The 18,855-nt window shown below is 39.9% G+C and overlaps 2 protein-coding genes across 2 annotated transcripts; both read left to right on the forward strand.

Moving 5' to 3' along the window:
* The first annotated feature begins 3,565 nt into the window (after positions 1-3,565).
* On the forward strand, positions 3,566-5,809 carry LOC127779878 (protein TIFY 10b). Its single transcript, XM_052306800.1, has 5 exons — positions 3,566-3,940; positions 4,076-4,226; positions 4,751-5,013; positions 5,122-5,179; positions 5,276-5,809. Exons 1-5 carry the CDS (start codon positions 3,808-3,810, stop codon positions 5,403-5,405), a joined length of 735 nt encoding a protein of 244 aa, XP_052162760.1. The 5' UTR covers positions 3,566-3,807; the 3' UTR covers positions 5,406-5,809.
* A 7,621-nt stretch (positions 5,810-13,430) lies between these two features.
* On the forward strand, positions 13,431-18,351 carry LOC127780635 (oligouridylate-binding protein 1-like). The gene is made up of 12 exons (XM_052307570.1): positions 13,431-13,720; positions 14,921-14,982; positions 15,495-15,597; positions 15,734-15,810; positions 15,905-15,966; positions 16,058-16,145; positions 16,417-16,492; positions 16,580-16,610; positions 16,725-16,841; positions 17,362-17,447; positions 17,561-17,734; positions 17,845-18,351. The coding sequence occupies exons 1-12, from the start codon at positions 13,583-13,585 to the stop codon at positions 18,112-18,114; spliced, it is 1,284 nt and encodes a 427-aa protein (XP_052163530.1). The 5' UTR covers positions 13,431-13,582; the 3' UTR covers positions 18,115-18,351.
* The last annotated feature ends 504 nt before the right edge of the window (positions 18,352-18,855 follow it).

Genomic DNA, 18,855 nt, shown 5'->3' on the forward strand with positions numbered 1-18,855 from the left:
TTTCGAAACGGAGGGAGTAATATATAACCTTTTGGTATCTTTCGACTGTGATTGAGTATGATATTGAAATTTAATATTTCTCCAAACACAATCTCCCCTAAATCTCATATTGTTTTTATATATAGAAATTTTCAACAAAAAACTTGAGCTTGTTTTACATGGATATTTCACCGATTCGCATATATGAAGTTTCAAAGAAACTTGAGTTGACTTAAAGCACATTTCAGGGAGGCAGTTTTAAGACCTTAAATGGATATTGTCCTGTTGCTCCTAAAGTGCCATGTAAATACTTGAATATGTTGATACAAAATGAACCTATTATTCCCACACACACAAAAAAGTGCACCTATCATCTGAAAAATTCTACTCCAAATTTGTTTTACCACCCACCATCCCCCCCAAAAAAAAAAACCGTTTCACCAACTGAGGAATTATACATAACCGATTTTGTTTGTCTATGTTAATATGTATAGTTTCAAGCCTTATGTTAGCCTCCCTTGCTTAATTCTACACTTAAGCTGTGTTCGTTTTAGGAGGATGGGAACTAATCCCTCCCGCACGGAAAATAGAGCGTTCCAGTAGCGCATGATTAATTAAGTATTAGCTATTTTTTAAAAAAAAGAATCAATGTAAAATTTTTAAGCAACTTTCGTATAGAACCTTTTTACAAAATACGCACCGTTTAGCAGTTTAAAAGCGTGTGTGCAGAAAATGTGAGTGGGGGAGTTGGGAACGACTACTGGAAACTAACGCAGCCTTAACACCATCCCAATAACCTAGACCTCTACTTGATCTCCTATATATTTTACTTGAATGAATAAATCGCTAGCTACACTAAATGGATCGATCTGATAGATCCTACACCGACAGATTGATTGAGCCCTATTAGCCATGTGTAAGCAAGCAACCCTTTGAAAATCATATATCAAGGACTTGCAAACTGTAGCTAGGCTGTTGGGGAAAGGAACATCGATATCCGACAACGATATGAGATGAAAGCGATGCTAATTGTAATTTCCATGAGGTTGGAAGAGAGCAGGAAGTTTCAGCTTGACAGGCAAACCCCCCCCCCCCCCCTACATCCCTCCAAAAAGGCTGTTAATTTAGGCCTCAATCACATTCATGCACTTCATAACTTATTATTTCACCAAAGGGTTGTACTTAAGGTTAAGGACACAATTTATTGACTAATCTCTCTGTATTATGTGTTGGTGTTACTTTCCTTTAAAGTACAATATGGGATGTGTGCACACACATGCGCTACACTCACACCACATAAATTTGGTGAACATGCACCTAGTGGTAATTCTTAAATTTGAAGCTACACTATTTAGCCATCTGGCAACAAAGGCACCTACACGTGATTTGGTGTTTGATTCTTTACTATTAACAACTGTTACATACATTTGTCAATAATCACACATGCATAATCAAAAAGTTCTACTACCCCTATCTCAGGATAATTACATTTATATCATTTAACATTTGTCCCAAAAAATTGTATTTCTGCTAACTTGGGATCCAACCTTCTTTTTAATCAAGTTTAAGAATGGTAATTATGTGGGTTTATGGTCTTAACCTTCCGTCTGTTTCACATTATAAGTCGTTTTGAATTCTTTTTCTAATCAAACTTCTTTAGATTTGATCGAGTTTGTAAAAGAATTTAGCAACATCTCAAAAACTCAAACCTAAAGAAATTTGATTAAGAAAAAGAAAGTCAAAATGATTTATAATATGAAACAAAATTATTTAGACTTGTCCACTCTAAAGTGAAAAGAATAGGCACGCAAAAAAAAAAATTACTTCATCCTAACCTAGATTTAGAGGCGCCTACTGTAAATTAAAATGCCCGGCACATAAAAAATTACTTTGTATCCTCACCTAAATTCAAAGGCAACTATTTGGATCCGAAAGTCTGACAGAAAGTATACGGCAATGTTTAGATACACAAAACTTTCTAGTCACTTTTACGATGAACACGATCAGGTAAGTTCCATCCTACCTAACCTTTTGTACTCTACAAGTACCAGTCTCAAAGTACATTCATCCTACCCATGAGAACCAATCCAACACTTACATTTGTTGGCACTTGGCAGCAAAACCCGACCTGAAAAATTAAATTAAAGCCAACCCAAAGCTGCTGCTACTACTAAACCACTATCAAGAAATTCAAGACGGATCATGGATTCCCCCCCAGCCAGGTGTAACCGGGTCGGGTCAAACCCAAAACCAAAACCCGACCCGACCCGGATCCGACACGTCTCGCGCTCACCGCCTCGTGCTGCATGTACCGACCCGATCGATCGCGCACATGGGGGGCGCGGGCCCCACCCGCAATTAAGGAAAAGGGCGAAAAATCGCTATAAAATAAATCCGGAGAATATTTAAAAGAGGAGGGGGAGGGGAGCGGTCGCGGTGGGGCCCACCACCCCCTCGCTCCGCACACGAACCACGTGCGGAATCCGCGCATTTAGTACTCGCATCGTCCCCCCCAGCCCGCGAAATGATACCGAATTGAATAAAATAATATTTAAAAGAAGAAATCTGTTACTCCATTCCAAAATACAGCTACTTGTAATAACAAAATATTCTTCTATAGTAAACCTATTTATCCATCAATATCCTTCTAACCCATCACAAAGTTCACAACCCTCGTCCATTTATTTCATTCATCATATTTTTTATCTCAACAAATCATAATATTTCTCCAATAAATTTTACTTACTTTCTTAATACCTACTACTATGTCTAAAAAAAGATAAACTTTAGCTACGAATCTAGACACGCATATATTCGTAGCTTACATACGTGTCTAGATTTGTAGCAAGGATTGAATTTTTTTTAAGACGCTAGGGTACCATCTATCTATTTTATACTTATTTACTCCATCTGTCTCAGAATATAACAACCAATGATTGATGGTGTTCATCATTGGTTGCTATATTATGAGACAGAGGGAGTATATTTATAGAACAGATGTAACTCCCTTCGTTCTAAAACGTAGTACTCTTATTATGATATAATAACAAAGTTGGATAGAGATGAATCCAGTGGTAATAATTGAGATAAGGTAAAAGGTAATTTATAAGTAGTATTTTGGAACGAAGAGAGCAACTATTTTCTCCATTCTAAATTAAATTATGGGATAAACATATCGTAATAATACTATAAATCTAGACATATTTGTATTACTACAATATGTCACATTGTGTTAGATTAACTTATTCTAGTACGGAGTACTCCCTCCGTCCAAAAAAAAAAAAGACAAATCCTGGTTTTCATGCCCAACGTTTGACCGTCCGTCTTATTTAAAAAAAATATGAAAAAAATTAAAAAGACAAGTCACACATAAAGTATTAATAATATTTTTTTATTTAAAAGAATTATAAAAAAAATTTCATACAAGACGGACAGTCAAAGTTGGACACAAAAATATAGGGTTTGTTTTTTTTTTTTGGGATGGAGGGAGTAGGTAATTAGGAGAAGAAAAAAATGGGAAGAAAGAAAATCCGCGAGGTTAAATTGAATCGAATTGAGTGGTGACCAGAAACCGCAGCGGCTGCGTCGTCTCCGTCTCCTCTCCTTGCTTATAAACGCTCGCGCACGAGCCTCTCTCTCTCTCTCTAGCTCTCGCTCTCGCAGCTCAACCACTAGCAGCAGCGGCAGGAAGGCGAGAGGAGGAATCGGAGGTAGCTGGACGGCGGCGAGGCGACGACGAGCCGGGGTGGTGCAGCAAGAACGGCGCGGCGAGCGGCGGGGAGGAGAGATTGGATCGACGCCGGGTAGTTAGGAAGGGAGCTTGGAGAGATGGCGGCTTCCGCGAGGCCCGTCGGCGTCGGCGGGGAGAGGGCGACGAGCTTCGCCATGGCGTGCAGCCTGCTCAGCCGCTACGTCCGCCAGAACGGCGCCGCCGCCGCCGAGCTCGGCCTCGGCATCAGAGGTGAGGAGAAGGAAAAAAAAAAAGAACTCATCCCTTTTTTTGTGGGTGTGCTTCGGCTTGGTTGGATCTTCATCTTCAGCTTCGGTTTCGTGTTGAGATCTGATCACAAGGTTTGGGGTTTTGGTTCGGTTCCAGGTGAGGGTGAGGCTCCGAGGGCGGCGCCGGCGACGATGAGCTTGCTGCCCGGGGAGGCGGAGAGGAAGAAGGAGACCATGGAGCTCTTCCCGCAGAGCGCCGGCTTTGGCCAGCAGGATGCCATCGCCGCCGATTCTGCTGCTGATGCTAGGTATGGGGCCATGCCACTTGGTTCTCTGCTTCATTTTTGTGCAGTTCCTGCTCCTTAGGTGTATGTGTGTGTGTGTCCTAGTTCTTGGAATCACGCAGAGAAATGACAAATTTTGCAGTCTACAAAACTTAGCTGTAAGTGCCTCAATAGGTTGAAGCCACTGTTTTTGGTATCAAATCTAGTTGAGGGGAGAGAGGGTTATGAGTAAACATTTTGTTGTTTTTTGCTTTGGGTTCAGATACTAATTGGAATTAGGCAAGCAGAGTTACTAGGTCATTCAGACTTCAGGGAGTTGTTAATGGATCTATAAAAACTTTACCTATCTTTGTTAATAGAAAATTTTAACCCCAAACTTAGGGTTTTTTTTTTTTGTTTAAACTGGGGCACTGAAAACGTAGTTTCAAAAAGAACCCTTTTTATGCTTGCCGGTGAAAATAGAGTTAGTCAGATGGTGCAGAATTGGAGGGGTGATATACTGGTATCCCAGGTGTTCATAGTGTTCCCTCTGTGCAAATGAATTTCAGGGAACAAGAGCCTGAGAAGCGTCAGCTGACCATCTTCTATGGTGGGAAGGTGCTCGTGTTCAACGACTTCCCAGCCGACAAGGCAAAGGGCTTGATGCAGCTGGCTAGCAAGGGCAGCCCGGTGGCTCCTCAGAATGCCGCGGCACCTGCACCAGCAGCTGTTACAGACAACACCAAGGCCCCTATGGCCGTGCCGGCCCCGGTCAGTAGCTTGCCTACAGCTCAGGCCGATGCTCAGAAGCCTGCTCGCGCGAATGCTTCTGGTAATTACTCTGCCCTTTCTTGATGTTCATGTCTGTCGGGGTATTGAACGCATAACCAGTTGAATTTTGTTGTAGCAGTTATCAATTGACCTCTTTTTTTCTGTGTAGATATGCCTATTGCTAGGAAGGCATCACTCCACAGGTTCCTTGAGAAGAGAAAGGATCGGTAAGTTGTTTTGCTGTGATGATTTGCATGATGTTTAAGTTCAGTATTTTGATCACTGCAGTTCATGGATCTAATATGCGCCTTTTGTTGTCACAGTCTTAATGCAAAGACGCCATACCAGGCTTCTCCTTCAGATGCAACCCCAGTCAAGAAGGAGCCTGAGAGCCAGCCATGGCTCGGACTAGGGCCGAACGCCGTCGTGAAGCCCATAGAACGCGGCCAATGAGGTTGCATGGAAACTTCACCAAAGCTCTTCAAAAATATATGAAATGCGCTTGCCGTTAGAGTACCAAATCATATATGTTCTCTCATACCCCATGTTTTAGTGTTTTTTCTTTAGTTCGTGCTTCTATGTTGTTCACTTGTCACATAGTTCTGAATGTAAAGGAAAAAGGTAGTAGCATTGACGACCAGTGCCGAGAGCCTGAGAGAAGTTTTGGCATGTTAACACATGGTGACTCTGAAAATGGCCATGCTAAGGTAAAAAGTTATTGCAAAGGAAACATATATGTATCTTCTGAAATTCTGATCATCTGGCTTTGTCCTTGGCTCTAGCCTTGCTCTATGCTAAGCAAAGTGATTGTAATGGATTCAGAATATAATTCATATTCCTATTGTTGATTTCTGTTACATGGCTTATTGGCTTGGTCCTCCTCCAATATGTCTGCATTATTTGGTCCCCATTATATGTGCCTGCAGGGTCAATTTGCTCTTGGACTTTCTTTTTTCCTTTTCTTGACGCGTTTTCATTTTTTCTTAAATGCAAACCTCATTATTTAGCATAAAATAATAACTACATACACAAACTACAAACTAATGGAATATTTGATGTTCCACAAACACAATTATTAGTGATTGCCTATGAATCTTTTCTGTTTTGTAGCTATATATTTTATCATCATGCAAAGGGGATACAGGGCAGCACAGGAGGCAGCCTGGGGTAGGTTGGATGGCACTGTCAAGCTGAAGATAAGGGTTTTGCGAAGGAAGGTGCACAAGGCAAGACTTGTCACCCCATGCCCAATTCTTTAATCAAAAGATATGAGCACATGTGAGAAATTGGGGGTGGAGATGAGTTGATAGGATTCTTGTTTGACAGCTAAAGCAAAGCAAAGCATGAAGAGCAAAACAACAGGAAGCTGTTTGGAAATTGCGCCGGGGGGGGGGGGGGGGGGTGGAAAAAGAAGGATGCATTGACCGGGATTCTCTGCAGTACTACCGATATGATAATAGCAACTGATATGTGGGATCGGATCCACCTGTCAGTGATTGCTACTGAACCAATTGTACTGCGGAGGATCCATGTCCAGTATGCATACATGATACGGAGTACATACATACAAAAGACATTTTTCAGAGAGAGATGTTTGTTGGACGCATGGGAGCCCACAGTGAGCCAAGTTGCCTGCTTTTTTCTCCTTTCTCAACTTGTTTGTATTATACTCCTAACAAAAGGACTTGATGAACTAGTGCTCACATTCCTGCAACTTGCTGTCTACCAATTGTCAAATCTTTTGATTAGTTTTTTCTCTTACAGAAGATTTTGCATGCCATTCTCGATCATTCCTTTGTGACACAATTTTGTCAGAGAGCTTGTGTAACTCTCTCTCTTTACTCTTCACTGAATCAATTTCAAATTCAGGAATCCAGCCAATCTGGTCAGACTACTTCTGTTCCACGAACCGATAAAATTAACACATCTTGGCAGCTTTACAATACCTTTTTTTTTTCTTGCAGGCTTCTGCCTTGTAATTTACTCACTGATTTGCCCGGTTGATGCATGCACGTACTACCAATCGTCCTTTGTGTGTTTGAAGAATTATCAAAAGAGAGATAACAACAAAAAGGCACACCATGTGCTCAAGCTGTTCATGGTTACAACTAACAAAATCCGTGTGCCGTCCTCTGTGGTCCAGGAGACATGCTGCCCTTGTTTCCAGGATGCAATTGCTTGTTTAATCCGAGGCACTAATGATGGGTTTATTGGGTCCAGTAATCCATTATCCATCCAGGTCAAAATTCAGAGCGTTCTTCAGACCACACGGCCACATGGGGGGCATGAAGTGGACTGCAAATGGCAGCATGGACCATTTGAATCGAGCTAGCTGTTCATCATCCGATGGATGAACCAACGACCTACCGATGATTCAGTAGCTACCAAACAGTGGGAAAAACGAATTGGCTGTGTGACTTGCAACAGAAAGAATCCTTGCAAGAAAGAGACTGCCTCAACCTTGTCTAAGTTCTTGGTTGTGTTCTTTAATTTCTTCTCACGCAACTGTAGTGATGGATTTAGAGTTCATACCCGCACGCAAGAATGAAGAAAAAGAAAGAGAGGGATCTTGACAATCGTGGAAAACCGACCGAGAACCGCTCATTTTTCGTGAAACCATTGGTTATCTGTTGTAAAATCCGAGCGGTTTTAGCTGGTTTTTTACGAAGTTGACTGAAAGTGGTGATTTTATCGGTTTCCGGTAAACCAACAGGTATCGGTTTTTACTTCGAAAACGATAACGTAAACCCTGGTGCTACTTTGGAACACCATGTGTGGAATTGGTTTTGGGGGGAAAACTTGAAAAGACTGAAAGACATTGATTCATTCTAAAGCCATTTTAATTATTTTCAATCTGAAAAAACAGGGGGAGCATGGTAGCTATCCGGAGGCAGGGGGAGGAATCTGTCCATTGCTTGCTGCTCCTTTTTATTTCAGTAACTTTAGCCCAGGTCCATTTCATCACATGCTGATTCTTTAGAACTTTAGTAATATAATAATATGCATAGTATGATGATGAATTGATACAGTATGCTTCTACTATGCTGACTCTCCTGTTTGTGTCTGCAAAGCAATTTCTGAATGCACGCTGTTTATTTAAGCAGTGCACGCTTCCGTAGACTGGACTAAATAGGCCGAGTTTAGATCCAAAGTTTTTCTTTAAACTTCTAACTTTTCCATCACATCAAAATTTTCTTACACACATAAACTTCCAACTTTTCCGTCACATCATTTCAATTTCAACCAAACTTTTAATTTTGGCGTGAACTAAACACACCCATAACACTGCACTCGGCTGTTGTGTATCAGCAGTGGTTGTACAGTGTACAGTTACTCTGAATGACTGAATCATTCACGTACTATACTGCTTATCCACGGGCTTGCTGTTATTGTACTGCCTCCCATCTTTTAATTTCTTGGACATTGTTGAAAATACTATATTTTTCTTTATTAATTGGCCCGATTAATGGAATGTGGCAGTGTGTGGTTGTGGAGACGAGGAATACTTTGGATATTTCATCACTAAAGCACCCTTGGTACTTGATAAATAGCTATATTTCGATACAAAATTTGAACACGCATTGAAAATGAGAGATTATATATTTAATAAAATTATTTAAAATTTAACTATATGAAACTTTTTCATAACAAATACACTAACACAAATTTTAAGTTTAAAATCCTAATAGTTTAACATTATTAATAATTCAATATTTTAAGGTTTGACTACACATATTCTTCATGTATATCATCCATTTTTAGAACGAATTAGGTGTAGTAAGAATATAATGTACCATATGACGGCCCATACTTTATTGCAAAATATATATGGATGGATATATATTAAATGTTATATAAATGATGGATGGATCTGTGTTAAAGTATTATGTAAATGATTTGAGAAATTATGATTTAGCGTGCTTATATGTTGAGTTATGTCTGTATGTTGACTTGTAAGTGTTTAGTGAGTTGATGTGACATGTTTGTAGGTTAGGTTTTAGAATATACTAATGATTGCTATGTTTGTATGTGATTTTTCGAAATTTAGTGGTTATAACTATATAGAAATAAATAGAAGATACGGGGTATAATCTCGTATATGTACATCTTGACGTGCAGAGGGGGAGATAGGGGGGCCCAGGTTACAACCCATCGCAGAGGCATCGGTTGCTTACTTGGGCTTTTTCTGTGTGGATGCATATGTGGGCTTTGAGCCCAAGAATGGTTGGGGCATTGGCGATGCATGAAGATGCCACTGTTTATGCTGGACTAATAGCCCGTACAGCACTACAGTGTGCTGCGATTGTTCCATTATTTCAAAAACTTTATGTTCAGTAGTACGCGACAGTGAGATATTTCGATCAAGTTTTTCGAGGATGTTTATAAAGGTAGAGGTAAGTGTGTGCGTATTATGAGTGTTACATTTATGTTATTTTTTTAAAAAAATCGTTGTCATGTTCCATTGCTCCAGATGATAGTTTTTTAGCTTTCAATTTTTTCAAAGCTATCGGTGGTTGTAATTCTCCGTAACACGATGCGCTCTTATCCGAACCACCCCGATGCCGAAAGCTAACAATGGAGTTCTTCTACATTGCAGCTCGCCAGGGGTTGCTAGTTGGCGCGCGCCAGCTATTCCCAGCCCATCAGCCCATCAACCCTCTTTTTCTTTTCTTCGTGATTTTTTTTTCGTTTTTCTTTTATGATTTTTTTCGCTTTTTTTTTCTGATTATTTTTTTTAATCTTTAGCATACTTATTTTTTTAAAAAAAGTTTTGAGTTGAAAGTTTTCAAATCTCGATTTTAAAGTTTTCAAATCTCGAGTTGAAAGTTTTCAAATTTTAATTTTAAAGTTTTCAAATCTAAGATGAAAGTTTTCAAATCTAAGTTGAAAGTTTTTCAAATTTGAGATGAAAGTTGAAAGTTTTCAAATCTGAGTTGAAAGTTTTAAAATTTAACTTCAAAGTTTAAATCTCAAGTCAAAAGTTTTCAAATGTAACTTAAAATTTTCAATCTATTAGTAAAAAAAATCTCAAAAAAAATCTTTCCTTAATTACTACTATTATTATCCTTAACTAACATAGTTAGTTACGTTACTTAAAAAATGCCACGAGAAAAAAGATCGATCAGCATCGATGGCCGCGTGGGCCGTGGACCTGAAGTGCTAGCCCGTAGTGCGTATGCACGAATTAGGAATCTCGAGCTCGCCAGCCATAGGAACACTTTGTTGTTCAGAACCGAGAATAAAACTGATTTTAAACGTAGGGGGTGTATTTAAAAAGAAGACTCAAAGCTGCGAGCTTGCTTTTTCTAGGTTAGGTTCGAGCTCGGCTTAAGCTCTAAATGAGCCAAGCCCAAACCCAAACTCACGAATTTTATCTAGCCGATCTCGAGCTTCTAACCATCTTGACTATGTATAATAACTTTTATGGTTTATATACCTTGTTAATTTAATAAACTTATAGACACTAGTGGAGAAACCATCTTTGGTCGGTCCACCCAAATCCACAATAGTCCCGGTTCTATTAAAAACCGGGACTAAAAAGCATTTTTAGCCCCGGTTTATAACTGTAAGGGGACTATATCATCTTTTACCCCGGTTCGTGTTATCAATCGGGATTAAAAATCATCTTTAGTCCCGATTGGTAACACCAACCGGTCCTGGTTCATGTCGTGTCAGAGGCTGCCAGTCCCTAGAGTTCTTTAGTCCCGGTTGATATTACCAACTGGGACTAAAATCCTAACTTTACTCCCGGTTGTTGTTCCTAACCGATACTAAAAATCAAATATACTGTATATAATCCCTAGCTGCTATCCTCAAAAATTTCTATCTCCTATTTCTCCTCTTCTCTCTCACACTTATCCTTATCCTCTTCTCAGTCTCTTTCTATTCCTCAACACTTAGCCGACGAGGAGCTCGTCCCCGGAGCGCGGCGACGGGGACCCGAGCGCAGTCGGCGGCCCATGCCGGGAGGCGGTGGCGGCCGTCCATGGCAGGTGGCGGCGGCTGCCGCGCACGGCATGAGGAGGCAGCGGCCGCCCGCGGCAGGAGGCAACAGCGGCGGCGACCGCCGCCCTCGGTGGCCGGATTTTTTTTAATAACTTGTGATTCATTGGATCTGGATCTGGGTTATTTGATCTGTGATGTATTTGTGATTGTGATTCTGATGTAATTTTTTTTTAGAATTTGTGATGTTTTTTTTCTGACAATTTGTGATGTGAATATTATGATTTGTGATGTTGCTATTTGATCTGGGGATGTAGGGAGTATCTCGATTTCGATTTGGACTTTGTGATTGATTTTATGATTTTGGAGAGAGTGGTGTGAAATCAATATTCAAAAGAACATGAAAAAAAACTGGGACTAACCCTTTAGTCCCGGTTGGTAACAAGATCGATCTCTACCAATGAGATAAATATATGTGTACCTACACAATAATTTAGCATGTGTCAATGGTAATATTTTTCTACCTTTTTTTAAGTGTGGTTCACTAGAGAAATGTTATCCTTACCAAAGAATTATCATTGAAATATATCGGTAAGCTTGATCGAGCTCGAAACAAACTTACCTAAAATATGAAATAGGCTCGGCTCGAGCTTATGTTGAGATCTGATTGTTCACAACTCTTTAGAAGCAAGAACCACCACCCCGCAATTCCAGCACCGAACCACCTCCTTTTAAATATCCACAAGGTGCCAAATACACATTGTCTTATCATTACTTTCTCTGCTCGTAATTTTATGTTTACAAAGCTTAATGAAAATATAACCGTAAAAAATATTTTTCATGATAAATCCACGTATTAAATTCAAATAATATTTTAAGTCTATTACTGATTCAATAGTTTCAGATTTGAATGTACCTATTATTTTCTATTTTCTACGATAGGATACGTTAAGGAAATAGATAATAATAAAGAGATACTACACAAAGAAAGTACATGTGGCGTTTGATGGTGTACTCATTGGTGTATGACTCAACCCATCAGAATTTAAACCCTATTTAAAAATAAACATTACTATTTAGTGTCATTTCAATATGATTTTATTGAGAATAGAGTATGTGTTATAAGGTGTGTTCGGTTATATCTAAGTGAAGTGCGTATGTGCTTCCAATGGAAAAAAGAAGAGAACTTGAAAAATAAAAACAATATATCCATCTCTCACTCCACAAGCGCGGAATGCAACAAAATTGGTTGGGGGTTTGATGTTAAGGCAGTCCCAACCCTCCACTTAGGATGGTGTCTATGGCATTAAATACATTGTCATGTAGGACTTTTAGTTTATGTGGCACTATATATTAATTAAGAGAGAGAGTGAAGAGAGTAAGAAATTGGGTCTCATGCAAGACACACCTTCAACACAAAAACCTATGCACTAGATACTATCAAGTTTTGCATTGGGAGAGAATAATGTCTTCATAATAGATGAAGAATAAATATGATTGGTAGAGAAGAGAGATGATGCATTTATTAATAGCCCACTTTAAGAAACCATGGGTTGTAGAGTATAGTTTCTATTGTGATGTCTTATTGATATAGCACCATAGACACTGCTTATGTACACTATGGGTTGGGACTGCCGTTAGAAACCGTCGCACCCAACACGTAAAATGGAGCAGCAAAATAGCATATAATTAATTAATTAATTAAACACTTAAAAAAGACTAACATGATTTTAAATCAATTACCTATATAAATTTTTAATAAAAAAATTAAAATTACTAAAACAAGTATAATACCATTTATAAGCAGGGGCAATTTCTCATTTCACCATGTTATGAAGCCTGTACTAATTTGATTATATTTTGAAATATACTAATTTGATTATATTTTTTTCAAGTTTGCTCATTTGACCTTGTTTTTCAAAATTGAAGATCAAGACTGATTTTATTTCATGATGATAAGATAATAGTGTTAACTAAGGGGCAAATTATCCTTTTCGTCCTTACTCAGTTGACCATGCTTCTTTTTTTATCCGAATCCTTGACATACTTGTAATAAAATCTAGCATAGATTCGATAGTTTTGATACAAGTTTGATAGTTTTGGCTTGAAATCAACAAATTCGATAAAATCAAATTAGCAAAATTTGATATATTTATGGCTGAACTTTCAAAAATATTTTCGTAGCATATTTGTCTTTTTCCTCTCCTCTCTCCTACTCCCTCCGTCCCATTTTAAGTGCATCCATATTTTTCCGTACTCAATTTTGATCGTCCGTTTTATTTGAAAGTTTTTCTAAAAGAAATTAAAAACATAAGTCACGCATAAAGTATTATTCATGTTTTATCATCTCATAACAATAAAAAAGTACTAGTTATAAAAAAGATTTTAAATAAAACGAACGATTAAAATTAGGCAAAAATGCACTTAAAATTGGCGGAGGGAGACATGGAGTACTTGCTGTATAAGGGTGGAAAATAAAAGAAATGCAGCCAAAATCTCTCACCAACTTTACTAGTACTACTCTATCAACCCTTCTTCCCAGTCAGTCCACTCCACTCCCCAAACCTTCTCGACCCTTCTTCTCCCCTCCCCTCCCCCCACCGTCTCGCGCGGCGTCGCCTTCCTCCTCCGCCTCCGCCGCGCTACAACCCTAGGCCCTCCCGGCGACGGTGGGGAGCGCCCGCGCGATGCTGCCGCAGCAGCAGCAGCAGCAGAAGCAGCAGGCGGCGGCGCTGATGCCGCCGTCCATGTACGCGATGCCGCCACCGCCGCCGCTCCACCACCACCACCACCCGCTCCTCGCCGCCGCGCCGCCCCAGCAGCAGGTCCGTGCCGTGCCCCCCACACAGTTAGCTGCCCGCGAAAGAGGCTGCGGGTTTCGCGGGAGTTTGGTCGGGTAAAGCGGGGGAGCTTTGCTAGTCTCGCTGATTGATCGCTTCGTTTCCTGTGCCTTGGCTCTGCTAGCGTCGAATGGTTTCCAACTGTTGGGTTCCTAGATTTCGATTGATTGACGGGTGTTGTGTGGGGTGAAAAAGTGAAAGCATTGGTGGTCTCTGACTCTGATTTACGGGTGTTGTGGAAAATGACGGATCTTTTGAGTGATACCGAGGTGATTTGCACGAAATTGAGGGGCTTTCTAGTTGTGTTTCATGCATGCTTGCTGCTTGTGGGGAGGGTAGTGCAATTCGGAATTCAAAGACACCTTTTTTCTTTCTCTTGTTTGGAGAATACAAGTCTGAGAATTTGAGTGATCCGAATTTATGCAGTGTTCTGATACTTGATCAGTTAATTTTGTTTGAGATTGGTCTTCAGGTGATCTGGAAGTTTTGTGCTTCTGATTGTAACGAGTAATTAATCGATAAAATCTTGAAGGACTTAGGGAGTTTTGTGTTTCTCTTTGTTTGATTTTGCAAAGGTATAGCCTTTGGGACTTTTGGGTGATTTAGGTCCGTTTGGTTTGAATCCTTGCAGGGTTGGGGATTGTTTGGGCTTAGGTGCCCACTTTTTTGGTGCTTCTTGTTGTCTTGGTTAGGAATATTTTGATTCCTTTTGGTTGGTTAAGTTAGTTCAACCTTATCTAGTTGCGAATGGAGATCACATTACTCTTGTTGCTGTGTTGCACGGATCACATCATTGTGATGTACTGATGTCTAAGTAAAACATGCATCATTGATGAGGTCTGATTTCCTTTTACTCAGGTTAGGATTTGTAGGGCTTGGATTTTAGCTCTCATTTGTAAGGTTCCTATTTTATTACTAGCTGAAATTTTTCTATATTTGACATACACGTCTATTCTGTACCCTGATTGATCGGGAGCGCCGTTTTTACCCCCTTTTGCTGGCAAATAAAGCATGCAGCTTTCTCCCTTCCTCTGTTACATTTATCTCATTGGAACTTTGCTGTAGTATCTGCAGGATGCCTTGTGTAGTTTGCATGTACCAGGCTTCTTTTTGCTAAGGCGTTTCCTATTATTTGTAGATTTTTATTTCTTCTTTCCTTGTTTTTTTACATTTTTATTTTTGCAGATAGAGCCAATCCTTACTGGAAATCTGCCTCCTGGCTTTGATACGAGTACATGCCGCAGTGTGTGAGTCCCATTAGGGATTCTTTTTATTTTTTTATTTTCTTTTCTTCGTATGCTTGAAAATGCATAAGTTCATGCTTTGGACTTTAGGGCATCTTTTCCTGTACACATGTAATGTAATTTAATACATCTAGCAAGAATCTTCCATTAGCTGTGTACACAAGCACATATTTTGTTGGTGAAGCTTTTGCAAGTCTATCTGCTAGCCACTGTTTTCTTAATTGCATGTTGGCCATGTATACATTAAAACTTTGACACAATGGTATTTTGGTAACATGAAATTTTACATACTATATTTATTTCATAGCTGAAAGTAAGGTGAAAATTTGTGCCTTGAATACATTTACAAGATCTATATGCATTAATCCTTACTAAAAATTGAAACATGTCTAATGTTTTCTGTTCACAAAATAACACGGCAAATTTATTAATCTTTGTATTTCTTATGTAAGAGCATATTTTGCATGGAAGCATGGTCTAATGTTTTCTGATATGCTCTATTTTCATAATTTTAGATATGTTGGCAATGTTCATGTTCAAGTCACAGAGGCACTTCTCCGAGAGGTTTTTCAGAGTACTGGTTTAGTTGAAGGATGCAAGCTTATACGAAAAGAGAAGGTTTGCTTTCATTACCTGATTTTTCTGTTCATTTCAGTTATATTTTTGAAAGCGTATCCTTTGTGGGGTGATTCAGTCTGACACAACTATTGTCATGAGGATCTCATGATTTACTTTTAAACATATGTTTCTGCAGTCATCTTATGGCTTTGTTGACTACTATGACCGCAGATCAGCTGCATTAGCAATTTTGACACTTAATGGAAAGCAAATGTAAGAGAAAAGCTATTCATTTCTGCTAGTTTGTTGAAGCTTAATTATGTTTTTTTTTCTCCCCAAAAACACTCATTGAAGAAAAATGATACAGTTTTGGGCAGCTTATCAGAGTTAATTGGGCATATGCTAGTGGGCAGAGGGAGGACACAACAGGTTGATACTATGTTTGCTTTTTATACCAGTATTCTCAGAATTTTTTGATATAACTTTTGGCAAGACATGGTAAATTTTATCACTTTTGCAGACCATTTCAATATTTTTGTTGGTGATCTTAGCCCAGAGGTTACTGATTCCGCATTATTTGCATTCTTCTCTGGATATTCCAGTTGCTCGTAAGTATTTATTACCTTTATCCACTAGTGTTTTCTGCCATTGGCCCAATTTGGCTTTTCCTACCCCAGCTGTATAATATTTTGTGCGTTGTCAGCTGTCCTCTTTTAATTCTTCTGTTGTCACGATTTCATAATAATCATCAGTTGTGTCAGTAGTACCTCTACCGCCACTAGGATACATCCTAGTTCACTTTTCATACCATTTTCTTTATCTTACTAATTAAATTAAGGTTTATCTGGATCTTAAATTGCACTACTTTCTGGTATCTAGTGATGCCCGAGTTATGTGGGATCAAAAGACTGGAAGATCTAGAGGTTATGGCTTTGTTTCCTTCAGGAATCAACAGGTATGGTAATTCTAAAAGCACGTGCATTTGTATGGGTTCTTTGTTTACTCCTGTCACTTAAAAAAAAGTTTTTTGGTGAGCTTACAGGATGCACAAAGTGCCATAAATGACCTAAATGGTATGTCATGCACAAACTCCAAATATTTCTCATTTAAGAATGTACAATGTTTTTGGGTTGTGTGGTTTTGGATTTGGTTGGCTTGGTGCCTTATTCATCTGATCTTATTCATAGCACAATGGCTTGGAAGTCGGCAGATACGCTGCAACTGGGCAACAAAGGGTGCCAGCAATGGCGAGCAGCAGACTTCAGATTCAAAAAACGTAGCTGATCTGACTAACAATTTGACAGGTAATCTTTATGGATATGTAACATATTTGTGTTAGTCATATTTTAATATTTTAAATTCCTTCAATTTGCTAGTATGTACTTTCAGAAGACAGAATAAATTAAAGCATAGTGTTTTAGCTGTGCATTGCAAATGTGAGAGGTTTGGTAATTAAATATAAAAATATAGAATAATATATAGAGAGCCTTCAAACATATTGCTTCCTGCAAATGGTAGAGGTTTGGTAATTAAAAACCACTTCCTCTTTGAGTTCTTCTAACAAATAACTCAGGCAGTAACATTACAAAACATTGCCTGGTTTAGCCAGAATATTTTTGTAACGAATGATGGTGTTGATCTGTTCTACTCCTATTTTCATTATGATTTTGCTGTGTGCGTCTTCTTTCGTTGTTGTGCTGCGCACTTGCATGATACTCTTAGCCCTGCTGTTGGAATGAAGGGCTGCAGTTCATTGTTCTTAATACGATGGGCTTCAGTATGAATATATGATGAGTTGTGCTGTTCTTTTTTAATCTTGTTCAGAAGACGGGAAGGAGAAAGCAAATGAAGATGCCCCAGAGAACAATCCACAGTACAGAACTGTTTATGTTGGAAACCTTGCTCACGAGGTAATTCTATTTCAGCGTTACTAAATGTATGGCATATTGAATCCTTCGAACACTAGACGCTGTGAATGTTGTTCCGGTTGTCTTACTGATAAATTGATGTCTTTGAATTTCAGGTTACTCAAGATGTGCTCCATCGTCTTTTCCACGCACTTGGAGCTGGGGCCATCGAGGAGGTCCGGATCCAGCTTGGCAAAGGATTTGGCTTCGTCAGATACAGCAACCACGCAGAAGCCGCCCTCGCAATCCAGATGGGAAACGGTCGCATTCTAGGTGGTAAACCAATCAAGGTGACTCACATTTCCCGCTTCACCGTTTTCGCGCATGCCATAATCATTCCTCTTAACTCCATTGAACCCTAAGATTCACCTTTGACACCTGGTTACACTTGTCTCTCCAGTGTTCCTGGGGCAACAAGCCGACGCCACCTGGCACCACGTCGGCGCCTCTGCCCCCTCCCGCCGCTCCCAGCGTGACGGCGGCCGATCTCCTCGAGTACCAGCGCAGCCTCGCCTTGAGCAAGATGGTGTCAAGCCAGGCGCTGATGCAGGCTCAGGCACAGCAGCATCTGAAGCAGGCAATGGGGATGGGTGCAGGCGTGAGCCAGGCCATGTATGATGCCAGCTTCCCCAACGTTGGCCCCTCGCAGCAGCAGCTCATGTACTACTGAATAAAATTCCTGCGAGCTCGTCGCTGTAATTTGTGACTCGATCAGTCTGATCTCTTTTTTTTTCTGGTTTTGTTTTAGCTAATGTTACTTTTTTTTACGTCTATATTTAGAGTGTTTCTGGAGCAATTTTCGATGTTGTTTCGTACATGGATTGATGGAGAGTGTGTAATGGTATATGTGTGTGAAGGATGTAAGCTGACAATTTTATATAATCTTAGTCTAATGTTATTGCTGCCAGCCTGCCATCAGTGGTTTGTTTATTGTATTTTTGCATTAGAAATGTGTTTAAAAATAACAATGTTGTTCCAGGTTCCAAAGAGTGTGCTCTGTACAAGTATCGCTGCTCGTGGGCTCGTCGGACGGGCCTTGCTACCGGCCCGCTAAAGTTGGGCCCGAACGAGATAGCGGAAAGCGTACGGCCCAATGAAGTTAGGCCGGAACGGGATTCGTCGAAGATGCGGCCCATACGAGTTGGGTCGGAAGGGGATTTCTGCTTACGCGCGGCCCACTATTATTTGGGCCGGAACAGATCCCAGCGAACGCGTGGCCCGTTAGAAGCGTTCAAATATTTATCTGAAAACGAGTTCGTCTCGATACGAACTGAATTCGTAGCTTTTGCTACGAGGCTACGATACACAGATTAACCAAACCACTGCGCGCGTCTTTAATTTGTTTTGGACTTCATAGCTTCGCCTAATTTTTCTTTTCATTTCCTTTTGCTGGTGAAACCTGAAAACGGCT

This window comes from Oryza glaberrima, chromosome 7 (assembly GCF_000147395.1).
Source record: "Oryza glaberrima chromosome 7, OglaRS2, whole genome shotgun sequence".
NCBI lineage: Eukaryota > Viridiplantae > Streptophyta > Magnoliopsida > Poales > Poaceae > Oryza > Oryza glaberrima.

Coding starts and splice junctions, on each gene's coding strand:
- LOC127780635 (XM_052307570.1), top strand. CDS start 13,583: ATGCTGCCGCAGCAGCAGCAGCAGCAGAAGCAGCAGGCGGCGGCGCTG. Junction 16,611..16,724: donor TGCCATAAATGACCTAAATG/GTATGTCATGCA, acceptor TCTTATTCATAG/CACAATGGCTTGGAAGTCGG. Junction 17,448..17,560: donor TTGGAAACCTTGCTCACGAG/GTAATTCTATTT, acceptor TTTGAATTTCAG/GTTACTCAAGATGTGCTCCA.
- LOC127779878 (XM_052306800.1), top strand. CDS start 3,808: ATGGCGGCTTCCGCGAGGCCCGTCGGCGTCGGCGGGGAGAGGGCGACG. Junction 3,941..4,075: donor GCTCGGCCTCGGCATCAGAG/GTGAGGAGAAGG, acceptor GTTCGGTTCCAG/GTGAGGGTGAGGCTCCGAGG. Junction 5,014..5,121: donor TGCTCGCGCGAATGCTTCTG/GTAATTACTCTG, acceptor TTTTCTGTGTAG/ATATGCCTATTGCTAGGAAG.